Here is a 12,080-nt window from a genome sequence, read left to right on the forward strand (position 1 = left end):
GTAGTGTTTTAATTCCAATCAAATTTGCTTTTGAAATACTCAGCTTATTTCTTCATGAGTGCAGCATTGATAGTCCATCCCTGAACACCTCTTAATGGCACTGTGTGGTGCACAAGCTGATTCACAGACAGTTCAATTGCCTCTAAGCAGCAGCCAATTACAGGATGAAATTCTACAAAGGTTATAGGCATTCTGTAAAAGAAAAGTGAGGTGGTGAAATCAGATGCATTGCCTTACGTGAATATTCAAACCAAACTCTGTGATATTCTTGAAATAGAGTGGCTTTTATCTGCTTTTGGCTGAGAATTGTCCTCTGTTCATGCAGGGTTTGACTAGCTTTAAATATAGGAATAATTCCAGAGAGATCTATAGAATATTCCTGATTAAGTACTCTCAGGAAGTTTTCAAGAGTAAGACTTGTGATGCTGTCGTCTTGACTTCTAATATTTTTGTTTGAGTGTTGAACAAGAGGCATTTCTGCTGGTAGCCTATCATACTTCTTTGTGTTGTTAGGACATGTTTGCTTACCTGTTCCAGATTTTTTACCCAGGTATCTGATAGAGTGATGTAAATGAAAATGGTCTGCCTGCTGCTCTGCCTGTAATTGGTGGGATGCTGACTCCCGGGCATGAAGGGATGTCTGTGGGGGAAATACTGATGGAAAGAGTGAGTGCCTTGTGGAGGCTGTGTCTGGGCCAACACACACCCCTCACTTTTGCCAGAGAATTAGAAGGGCCCTGTTGATCCCAAACCTACTCCTGAGATCTCAGGGGACTTGGTGGTTGCTAGAACCTCCCACAATTTTTGGTACTTTTTGGGCCAAACCGAAAAGTTGTTCTCGTTTCTGGGATTTATGTAATCAGAACAGTATAAATGTTTTCTACTAGCACACATTGCCTAATCCACCCAAGGTGGAATGTCATTTTGCATGTGTAAGCATTTCCCTAATACAGAGCCCAGCATTCACTTAAGAGTCTCTCCGTGGGAAGTCATACTGACAGTTCTGAGCAGCTTGTGGTTGCTCAGATAGTCTGCATCAGAGCATCTCTTCTATGTTCCTTTGCTGCTTGTGTGCACAGCTGGGCAAGTACACACTGTCTTCTTCATACCAGGGCATCTCAAAGCTATGCTTTCAGGAAGAAAATGCCTAGCAGGCCAACATTAATGTCAGAAATGGTTTAGTCCGATGACTTCTAGTGGCTTTTGGACACAGAGTAGCTGATTTTTGTTCCTTTTTTTCGCCAGACTTGCGATATAGCATGTTTAATATTTTGCAGTTTACTCAATTTTTATCTCTTTGTGATTTCAGAAGGGGAAATACTGGCGAAAATTAGGGAATCTCCTTTCTGTTCTGACCTGAAATGTATGTTTCTTTGATTAGACTTCAAATGTGGCTAGAAATTCTGCACTGGCTCCCAGGCTTCCTTTTCATCTGTATACTCTGCCAGTAGTAGGTTTTTTTATTAATATTTAGGAAGTTTGCCTCCAGCAGTACTAAAATGTGCATCAGAGGACAACAGTTGTTTACTGTGTTTGAACTGCAGAATCTCACCCAGGAGATCTCATTCACTTGAAGTTTACATCTCTCAATCTCGACTTACAGAAAAAGATCGATGAATAACAATTGTCATTTCAGAGTTGCACCTCTCCAATTATTTATTTGGTTGCGTGTCTTCCCAGATGTACACATAATTGGATCAGACACTAAAAACCAGATTGCAGGTTTTTAATGACAGCATACCTTGTACCTCTTTATAATAATAATAAAAAAAATAAATGCACATATCCATCTGTAAAATGATAATGACACCAGAGCCCTCTCAACCCTCCCTCCCCACCAAAAACAGTTAAAGTTAATTTATCTACTTTTAAAAACTACATTATACTCTGCAGACAGCTGACAGGTTACCCTTGGGAAGATCCACATTTGGACATGACTCAAGATATTTTTTTTTACCTCAAGCTGGCAGAGGCTACAAGTGTCACCCATACTAAAACTGCAGAGTATTGAAGCTGATGTTGAGTCTCCCTGAGAGACTTGCATCTACATTTGCCACTTTCTGTTCACCTGGCAGCCAGTGTGAGCTGTTGACTCCAGACACTTTGGAACAAGTGGGTGCGAAGATGTAAAAAAAATAAAAATAAATAAATAAAATCACTACAACAGCAGCAGCACTTAGAAATTTTGCAGTCTTAGTATGGTATACTCTTGGGAATCTAGAAGAGGAGTCATCCTCTGAAAACTGCTGTGACCACTGCAGGCACACAACCCTAACTCCTGCAATTTTAGCATGAGAAATAGCATCCCTCAGTATTTTTAGGTACTGTGCTGTCTTCTTCAAAAGTCTTCTGTGATGTCTGGAACATCAAAGCTTTTCTGGTCTCGTGTCACAGCATCTCTTTTTGGCTACAGAAATCAAGTAAAGACAAAACTGAAGGAAAAGTCATGCTAATATTCCTAAGAAATATTTTTCTCTTCATTGAAAGAAATGCTTATACAGTTTATAATGAATTTGTGGCATCATGTTTTAATTTGCATCAAGGCTGCTGGAGAAAAAAACTAAAAATAATAATAATAATGTAGTTAGAAGATAGTTTGGAGTGTAATCCTTTCCTTCTTATGTTTACAAAACTAATAGCAGTGGCTATAAAACACCACTCACTTGAAGAGGTAAACTGAGAGCAATTAATCAGGAATATTTTATAGGTCTTAATGGAATTGTAGCAGTGGCTATAATAGTTTTTTTTAAAATGTAAACCAAATCCACGTAATCAAAGCTTCTGTGCTCAGACAGAAATTAGCCTCAGCTGTCAAACTCCAGAAACCGTTTCCTTAGTGGATCTAACATGTTTAAGCTTCAAAAACTACTGATTACAATAATTGTAGAGAAAGGAAGGAACTGCTTAAACTCTGTTTATTTCAACTTTGTACCTTAGATATTTTCAGTGAATTACAGGTAGATTTTACCCTGTGCCTTGTATATGTATATATGAAGAGTGAATTGAAATTGAAGTAATGAAAAGCACTGAAGAGTTAGGATCAGCTTACAACACTGAAGTGACTGCACTGCGGTCCCAAATTAGGGATAAGGCAATCTGAAGTATGACTTGTGATGGTTCAATTCCTCCTCGTGTTCCCTGCTAACTAATGATTACTACCATGTTGTCAGGTGGGTGGAGATGTTTTGGAGCCTGAGGATCTAGTCTTCTGTTGTTGGTGTTAAATGTTTCATTGTCAGCAGCTGTTAAGATTGCCTATGTTGTTCATTAAACATCACTTCCAATCTGAACACATGTTGAAACCCCAGGAATAGACAAACTGTGCTTTCTTTTTCTTCTATCCTTTACATTTATTTACTTAAAAGTTTGACAGAATCAAAATCTGCTGTTCCCTAGTAACTTACATTTAATTTAAATGCAGATGTATGATGAGTGTGGTGATCCACTTAACTGAAGACTAATAATTATTAAGAGCATTCAAAGCATGCCAGATTTTATTTTCTTTTTAAATCTTTGCTAGTTATGACAAAAGAAATACTTTATTCTCCTTCTTTACCTGAATGCTAGACTGGCCCAGTCTCTTACAACATAGCGTGATAGTCAGTGAAATTCTTGCATCCTAGCGTAATGGTATGGGTTACACCGTGTGATCACAGCACTCTGATTTAGTACAAAGCCTTCCCAGTAATTCAGGTCCTCCAGAAGAGGTAAATCATCTAGTGTAATGTGAAGGCCTGTTGAATATTCTGGTAATATAGGTCTTGCGCAAGGAGGAGGATAAAGGTGAAAGTGTTTGAAGATTAGGGTTTGTGCACACCTTCAAATGAACGGGGTTCGCTCATATTGTAATTTTCCTTTGCAGCCATTCCAGACTCCTTTTATCTCTCACCAGTCCCTTGTAAAAGCTCCTAAGCAGATGTTTGTTTTTATCTCTTCATGAGTCTGGCTGTTTTGTTGTTTGTTTTTTCTCCCCATTACACTCCTCACTGAGCTGCAATATGAAAATATGGAGATAAAAATAACTTTTTTTCCCCTGATAATATTTTAAGCACAATTCTGTGTAGAGCACATATAGTTGTGGGTAGAAAGGCAAGGGGAATATGGTCTCATACTACTTCCATTGCAGGTTCTTCCTACTCAGATACTGAGTGTCATATTATCTGCTGGCACTTGTGGTTGTGCTGAAGGCTGGTCTCCTTATCCCTTTCAGCACAAGTTAGTTTTCTGTGATAGTGTTAGGTTGGGTAATTGAACCAAAAGTGCTGCAACCATTGTGCAGGCCTGTCTAACCGTAGTGGATTTGGAGTCTCATTTTGGTACGGTTATTTCCTTCTGGACAAGAGAGTAGTGAATGTCATGTACTATTTCTCTCAGTCTTGATCCCTTTGCAGAGTACAGAATGACTCTAAGCTCTACAACCTCTTGGTGAGGGTCAAGAGCAAAAAAGGAATCCTAGAGTGGCAGGTGGAGTTGTGCTGGAAAATGATGACTGGACTGTACTCTGAGCAAGTCTTCACCCATGGAAGAGTTTGGCCACCTGTTTTAGGCTCTGCTTCCATTAATCTATTCTCCCTCCAACTTAATATGATTTTAGTTCTTTCTTCAGCTAAAATGGCTACACTTGAGAGTGAGCAAGTATTTGTATGGTTATTGCAATTCAGATGTTGTTCAGCTATTTCCACACCCGAAAGAAGCTTGTTTTAGGGGAAGAGCATTTAACTTGAGTTTAGTGCATATATAATCAGTAATGATTATTTTGTCAGAAACATCTTCTCCTATTTTGATATCAGTATGTGATAGCAGAATCTCAGCAAAGACAATGAACTTCTACTCCTATCTAGCCTTCACTGAGAGCAGGCACAGTGTATAAACCTCTGTCTCCTCAAAACTAACCATTGCAATGTGATTTGCCTGGAGAAAAAAAAAAAGGGACATCCATAAGAAAGTTTGTGAACAAGAGATTAATGGTATATTGCCATTCTGATGTCTGTGCTGGTTCTGTTCTGGTAACTATGTGCATGAACAACCTCTTTATAATCCTGCTCCCTGATCTCACCACCCATCCCCATCATGCAGTCACCGGGCCACATGTGATGCTATTCTGACACTGTGCTAAAATTTCAGGTGCTCATTTGTCACTGTCTTTGCAAGATAAGCTTAGAAAATCCCTGCTTTGGCACTTTAAGAGAGCTTTAATGCAGTATATGCTTCTCTTTGAAGGCTTTTTCTCAGTTTAAAAAAAGAAATGTTACTTGGCCTTACTCTAGATGTTCCCTTCATATCAACCCCTGAAAAGGTTCTTCGGAAAGACATCATAGCACAGAGAGTGTCAGAGAAGCTGCCATTATACAGCTGCTTCATTTTGTGTATTGCAATTGAACATTATGGCAACTGAGAATTCCGAAATGAGTAGAAAAGAGAATTGTAAATCTGAAGATTAAGGAGTTTCTTCTAAGTACTACTTCTGTCTCTCTCTAACAGTTGTTTGATGCTCTGATTCCTTGTGCTTCCATAGCCTAAGCGGTGACCTCTTTGTTTTGCACCAAACCTCTTTTCCTAAGAAGAAATGCTGGAGTGTTTTGTGATTTGGAATGCGCTTCGGTAATGTAAGCAATAAAGTTTTAGGAAAAATTGTTTGTTGTGAGGACATTTAAGAGAAAAAATCCATACAGTAAAGTATGTAAGTAGAGCACGTAGCAATAATTCTGCTCTGGGTGTGAGAGATAATGGCCTACGTTTTGGTGGTAATAAAAATGTTCTATTAAGTTCTCTGAGCCCATTGCAGTGAGATAGAAAACAACAAATGATGAAACACTGCTTTTGATGGGAGCTTACACATTCAGTGAGCATAAAATAAACATATTAAAACAGAAAAAAAAAACTGATTTCCAGTACTTATTGTTTTATCACTTCCATCATGGGTATGGGATAAAAGAAAACTCTTACTTGCTTGTTAGAAGAAGAAAGCTCTTACTTGAAGTTCTTACTTGGCAGATGTCAGTTGAAAGCTCTTCTATGGAATATGCTGCAATGTCAAACTCTGTTGGGTAATTTTAGACAAATGTGTCATGTGTGACATGGAAATATGGCATGCTGTACATTAGTGATTTCCCAAGTGTTTGAATCAGGTAGTAATGTGCTGAGAAAGTGCTCTTTATCTTTCCACACTGTGTACTTGTATAGCAGTGGGGAAAGGCTTTTGGTAGAAATTACTTTAGTCAGAAAAAGAATCCATTTACAATATGTGCCTCCTAACATCTTTCAGACAATGCATTGTATTAAAGAGGCATTTTTTGATTAATGTTTTATAAACATTTTTCAGCATGACAGCTTAAAGTCCCTGTAAAATTGTAAATGCGTGCATAGTGCTCGCTTCCATAAAGTCAAATGCCATCTCATAAAGTCTGGCTGGATCCCATCAGTGACAGTGACACAGAATCAGTACCTTGGAGCATTAAAATTAATTTGCTTCATTTATATTACTGCCGTGATAGCTAGATGAAAAGAGTGCTATATTTAAATTCTCTTAAAAAATATTTTCAGATGTTCTAGGATTTTTATTATTATTATTTTACAGTTAACTGAATGCAGAGAGGTGCAGCAAACCATTTTTGTGGACCTTTCACAGAGGTGGTGACCAACTTTGAAAGTGGGGAAGGGGAGCATGTGGGAGGTTATGTTGGTTACAAAGCTGGAGGAAGGCTAAATAGCTTTCAGCTGTGTAGGCTGCTAGAGAAATAGGGGCCTTAAGCCAGGGCTGATAAGCCACAGCCTTGGAGCAGGACTGGAATATCCTAGAGCAATGGAGAGCAACCAGGGCTTTCCCATACCAGAAGATGAGAGTAGTTTTCTCACTCCTTGCTGCTGTGGAAGGTAGTAGATGAAAGTTCAGCAGCTTCTCTTTGTTAGCAGTTCTTCAGGTTCATGTGAAGTTCTTGCATGAAATGGGTTGGATGAGGGTGCAGAGAGGAAGCAAAGTGAATAGAACTCTGTATCACAGGCAAACTTCCTTCTCTTTGTTGCTGTGGCCCTGTTGGCAGTCTATTGATATTGTAATCTGCAGTAAAAAATGTGGGATGCCCACATTTTATGCTGCTGCAAGTGAGAGCAAAATTGAAGTTGTTGGGAAGCAAACTAAAAATGCCTAGAAGTATGGAAGTGGAGGACTAAGAAGAAGAAAGGAAAAAAAATTAACAGAAAGAAGGAAAAATGTATCCTTTGAGTACTGGAATCCAAGAGCGAGGAGGAAGATGGGAGAACAGTGAGTGATTGGAAAACAAAGCTGGACAAAGGAGAAGAGGCAAATTCAGAATAAAATGCTAAGAATATTTGTCATCTTACTTGTAAGGGATATCTATGGAATGATCTCAGTGCATTCTCGCTTCTGCTGTTCCTCTTTGTGCTCCTGGTCAGGTGAAGTACTGTTTTCTCACTCAGCTGAGTACCACATTTCCACTCTTTCCTCATGTCATATGTAGTGGGTGAGGGTCTTTGGCAGAGGAGCTGAACCTAGCTGCTAGAAACCTGAAACATCATAAACTGCAGCAACATGAGTTGATGTTCGTGTCATGAATGTTCAGACCTCCACAGCAGTTTGAAAACTTTTCAGTTTGTATACAATCTTTTTGTCAATTTCCCTGTTTCTCCTTCATTGTCAGTCAGGATGAATCATACTCTCTTTTGAGTTGGAAGAGACCATTGAAGGCCATTAAGTCCACCTCCTTTGAAATGAACAGGGGCATTTGCATCTAGACCAGGTTGCTTTAGAACCCCATCCAGCCTCACCTAGAATGTCTCCAAGGACAGGGGTTCCACCACCTCTCTGGAAAACCTGTTTCAGTGCTTCATCACCCTTACAGTAAAGAAAAAATCTAATGTCCAGTGTAAATCTACCCTCTCTTGCTTTGAAACCATTTCCCCTTGCCCTGTCACAACAGGCCCTGCTAAATAATTTGTACCTTTCCATCTTGTAGCCCCTCTTTAGATATTAACAAGCCTCTCTCAGGTCTCTCCAAAGCTTTCTCTCCTCCAGACTGAACAGCCCCAGCTCTCTCAGTCTGTCCTCATAGGAAATGTGGTCCACCCCTTGGATCATTTTTGTGATTCTCCTCTGGACACACTCAAACACGTCCATGTCTCTCCTGTGCTGAGGACTCCACGCCTGAATGCAGCGCTCCAGGTCTGGTCTCACCAGCACATCATATAGGGGCAGGATCATCTCCCCTCCACCTGCTGGCCGTGCTGTTTTTGATGCAGCCCAAGGTGCAGTTGGCTTTCTCGGCTGCAAGGGCACTTTGCTGGCTCATGTCCAGCTTGCCACCCACCAGTATCCCCAAATTCTTTTCAGCAGAATAGGCTGTGCTCTATTCTTACATCCCCCGGTTTATTCTGATAGCAGGGGTTGCCACGACCCAGGTGAAAGACTTTGCACTTGGATTGAACTAAGTCGGCACAACAGCCTTGAAATGCAGATAAGCGTGATTCTAATGGCTCTGTGAAAACAGAACAACAAATCCTTTCAGATATCATTCTTCACACAAGTGAATGCAGCCGTAGCAGTCAGTTCTGTAAATAAATGCCCCAGTAACATTGGGGGCTCACAGGGTGCAGCTGCTGTGTTCTTTGAGGAAACTGAAGAGAATTACAACTATGCTAGTGGCTTGGTTACTACAAGTGATTTGATCCTGTGCAAAATTTTGCCTGTGTTATACTAAGCATAGCCATCATAGTCCATTAACACTAGGAACAATAGGCTATAAATGATGAGGAAAAGAAGAGTGGACAAAATAAATGTGATAAGTTGTATTTTGCTTAGCACCTTTATTCCTTGCTATCTATCTGAAAGATTTAAACTCATCTTTATTAGTTTTGTTGTAGCAGCATCTGTTTATGTCACTACTGTTTCAGTGTTTCTGTTATAGCTTCTCTTAACACTAGTTCATAACCTCATTTTGAAAATACATTCTGTGCAAAGATTTAGCATACAGCATCAGCCCGGTTATTGCAATGTCACTTTTCTTCCTTCGGCTGAAATTTGTTTTTCATTTTGTTGTTGCTGTTGTTTTGGGGAGCAGATGGTTTGTTTTAGAAAAACAAATACCCACACCCAATTTCTTCTCTTCTTAAGAGAGGGAGTAATAGCTAGTAAAATATTTTTTCCTAAGTAGAAACTTGTATCAGTTTTATGCATTTGGAAAACAGCTGTCGTACCGATGCTTGACGTCACTGTGCAGTGGGATAAAAAAAAAGTTTAAAGAACGTTTTTAAAAACCAGTAAAATCCCATGCTGTTTTGTTTAACTTTGTGGTGCTGCTCCTAATGTAAACATTTGTGACTGTAGTCTATGGATCTCTGTCATTAAACATCTTTTGAGAGCTGCGTACTGGCGTTGTTGGAATTGCAAAAGTCAGGAAGTTTTATGAAAAGGCAACAAGGCTTTTTCTTTCCTTTAAACAGGGGTGTACATGCAAAATTGATTGCTTTCTCTTTTCACCTGTTAGTTCTTCCTAGTAAATAGCAGGAACTTTAATTGCACATTACTGGCTTGCATGAACCTATTGTTTTTACATGTATTTAAATGAGCTGTGAATTAAGAATCTCTTCCCACCCTGCAATCTAATTACACTGTCACGCTAACTACAGCATCTTGTATCTATATTTGATTGCTTCAATTTTCTTTTCATAGTTTACTGAAATAGCTTTCCTCTAGAGAATTTACCTTTTGGTCTAGAATTTCTCTTATTTTCCATTCGGAAAACATACAGTAATATAAAGAATCTCAGTCACTTTGGACCCATTCTGTTCACGTCTCCACCGTTAGTTTTCTGTGCGATCCCAGGTTAGTCATCTTCATGCTCTCTGATTCTCTGTAGGAGTCCTGTTCAGCTAACTAAAGTATTGTGGGATCTGTTGATGAAACTGCACTACCAAAACACCAGGTGCTGTCATATGAACATAAATATAGCAATAAAGTTTATTTTTTCTGTGGTTTGAGAACAGAGAAAGACCCACGAGGGTGTAGTTGAGACTTGGAAACAGGTAATAAAATCATTATCTGTTTACAAAAACACTACGATGGGCATTTGAAGCAAATTATGCTCCATAATACAATGCAAATGCCCATTTAGTTTCTGTCCAAATACTGTCTAATTCTAAGCGCTAGAGATTATTGTTAATACTAAGCAGTTCTGTTGTGTTGGTGATAGGTCCACGATACTGTTCTAAGGGTAATAGCTTATTAATATTGAATTAAGCATGCAAGCCTTTATTTGATTTAGTCCTTCACTGGAAATAGCCCCATAAGACAAATCTACTAGTATGGGAATGAAATTGTGAATGCTTTAATTTGATGAAACTAGTTAAAATATCAACAAGATACTGTGCTGTGGAAACTGCAGGTTTCAGTAAGCCCAGAAATGTGTGAACAGTAATGGGCCACTGGTGGCTCATTATCAATGAACTATGTTTCCTCATATAGAAGGACCCTGCTTTTATTGAGGGAAGTCTGGAACGGTCTTGAGAACAAGAATTTATCCAAGATAGATAGAGATTTATGTAAATATGGCAACTGTGGTTGATCAAAGTCATCTACTAACGGGGGAATGGAGGAGCATGTGCCACAATGCTCAACTTGTTGTCACTGCTGAGAAAGAAGACTCTTAGGTGAGCTCTGTGAAAACTAATATTGTTTGCTGCAAAGTTGATGCTGGTAGAAGATTCCTAGAATGGCATTTTTAACCAGGGAGAAAGTAAGGTATTTTCTCAGGGGGCTCCCAAAGAATAGCAGCAGATCTTGTCTGCACCTATCCGAATGTCTGGTCAAATGAGATGAGATGGCTGCAAGTATTGCCTGCACCCATGCTTTTTGGAGCATGGTAACAAAACCACAAGATTTCAGCAGATCGTTTTCAATAATAACATGTTCAAAGTCAGTATAATCAGTTTCATTATTGCAAAACTAAATCAAATTTAATCTTACGTATTACTTCATCAAGTGGGGAGTTTACATGTGGAGATGTCTAATAGAATTAGCACTGTTGAGTACAAATTCAAGCTCTTTGGGAAAATGGCCTATGTCTAGCTCTTAAAACTCACCTCTTCCAGCGGCTAAAAACTTCTGTACTCTACCTGCTCCCTGATGGGTCATAGGTATGTCTACTGCATATTGCTCATTCAGTTCACTGAATCTTTTCTTTCTCATGCTCTCTTTTCTGAAACATACACTTAGAGCAGAGTTTTGTTCTCTAATGCGTGAGCACTTACCTGCACAGTTCCTGTCTCTCCACTTTGCGTGAATCAGTTTAAGCAAGGAAGTCTGTAGTTTGAGTACTTACTGGCAAGGACTACACCAAGAAACCCTCCTCTGGTAGTGAATGGAGTGAAGAAGCAGGAGCTGGGTGATCCTCGGGATGGAGGACAATCACAAAAATGTAAAACGGCATAGCAAGGGGAAGGAGTAAATAAACAGTACAGACATACACTCAGCAACTGAACACTCATACTGTGACACAAATGTATTTCACATCAGCAGGAGTTTGCAGCTGTCGGCATCGTTAGAGAAAATATTTTGTGGCATTCCCCTACCTCCTTTCTGGCACAGAACTTACCACCCGTATATGTCTTGTTGTTCATTTTCTTCCAGGTTTGTTTTGCATGGGTTTTTTTTATTATTTTTTATGTAAAACTTCATTTTGGTTTTGGGGTTCTTTTGTGGTTTTTTTCTTTGTTTTTTGTTGGGTTTGTTAAAATTTCAGTGCAACATAAAATGCTTTGCTTTTCTCTTTGATTCTCTTTGAGAGTCCGTCTCCTGTTTTTCTGCTTGCAGGGATTCCAATGCTGAAGATAGTATTTGCAGGTTATGAGCACTTATCCTTAATTTCTGTCCCCTTACTCATCTATCATCCCGCTCAGATTCTTCTTGGCAGTCTTTTGGTACCAACAATAAAATCTTGGATGGTTTCTAGGCAAAAGGTAAGAATTGCTTTTTTTTTTTTTTTTTTGTAAATTTATAATGAAAAGTCTGCTATGAGGCAAAAGTACCTAAACACAAATCTTAAACTTCTCAGATTCATTCTTGTGGA

General features: G+C 39.2%; 1 protein-coding gene across 5 annotated transcripts in view; it reads left to right on the forward strand.

The window, feature by feature from the left end:
- Nucleotides 1–12,080, forward strand: part of SLC10A7 (solute carrier family 10 member 7) — a 147,601-nt gene that overhangs the window by 128,446 nt on the left and 7,075 nt on the right. For 4 of the 5 annotated variants that reach the window (XM_031588864.2, XM_090138588.1, XM_090138586.1 and 1 more), the window contains one exon: nucleotides 11,825–11,970. The exons of the other annotated variant lie outside the window; for it this stretch is intronic. In XM_031588864.2, the coding sequence (XP_031444724.1) occupies nucleotides 11,825–11,970 (146 nt within the window). The remainder of the gene's footprint in view (nucleotides 1–11,824; nucleotides 11,971–12,080) is intronic. 5 annotated transcript variants of the gene reach the window in all.

The sequence above is a fragment of the Phasianus colchicus genome, chromosome 4, assembly GCF_987193195.1.
Source record: "Phasianus colchicus chromosome 4, bPhaCol1.hap1.1, whole genome shotgun sequence".
NCBI lineage: Eukaryota > Metazoa > Chordata > Aves > Galliformes > Phasianidae > Phasianus > Phasianus colchicus.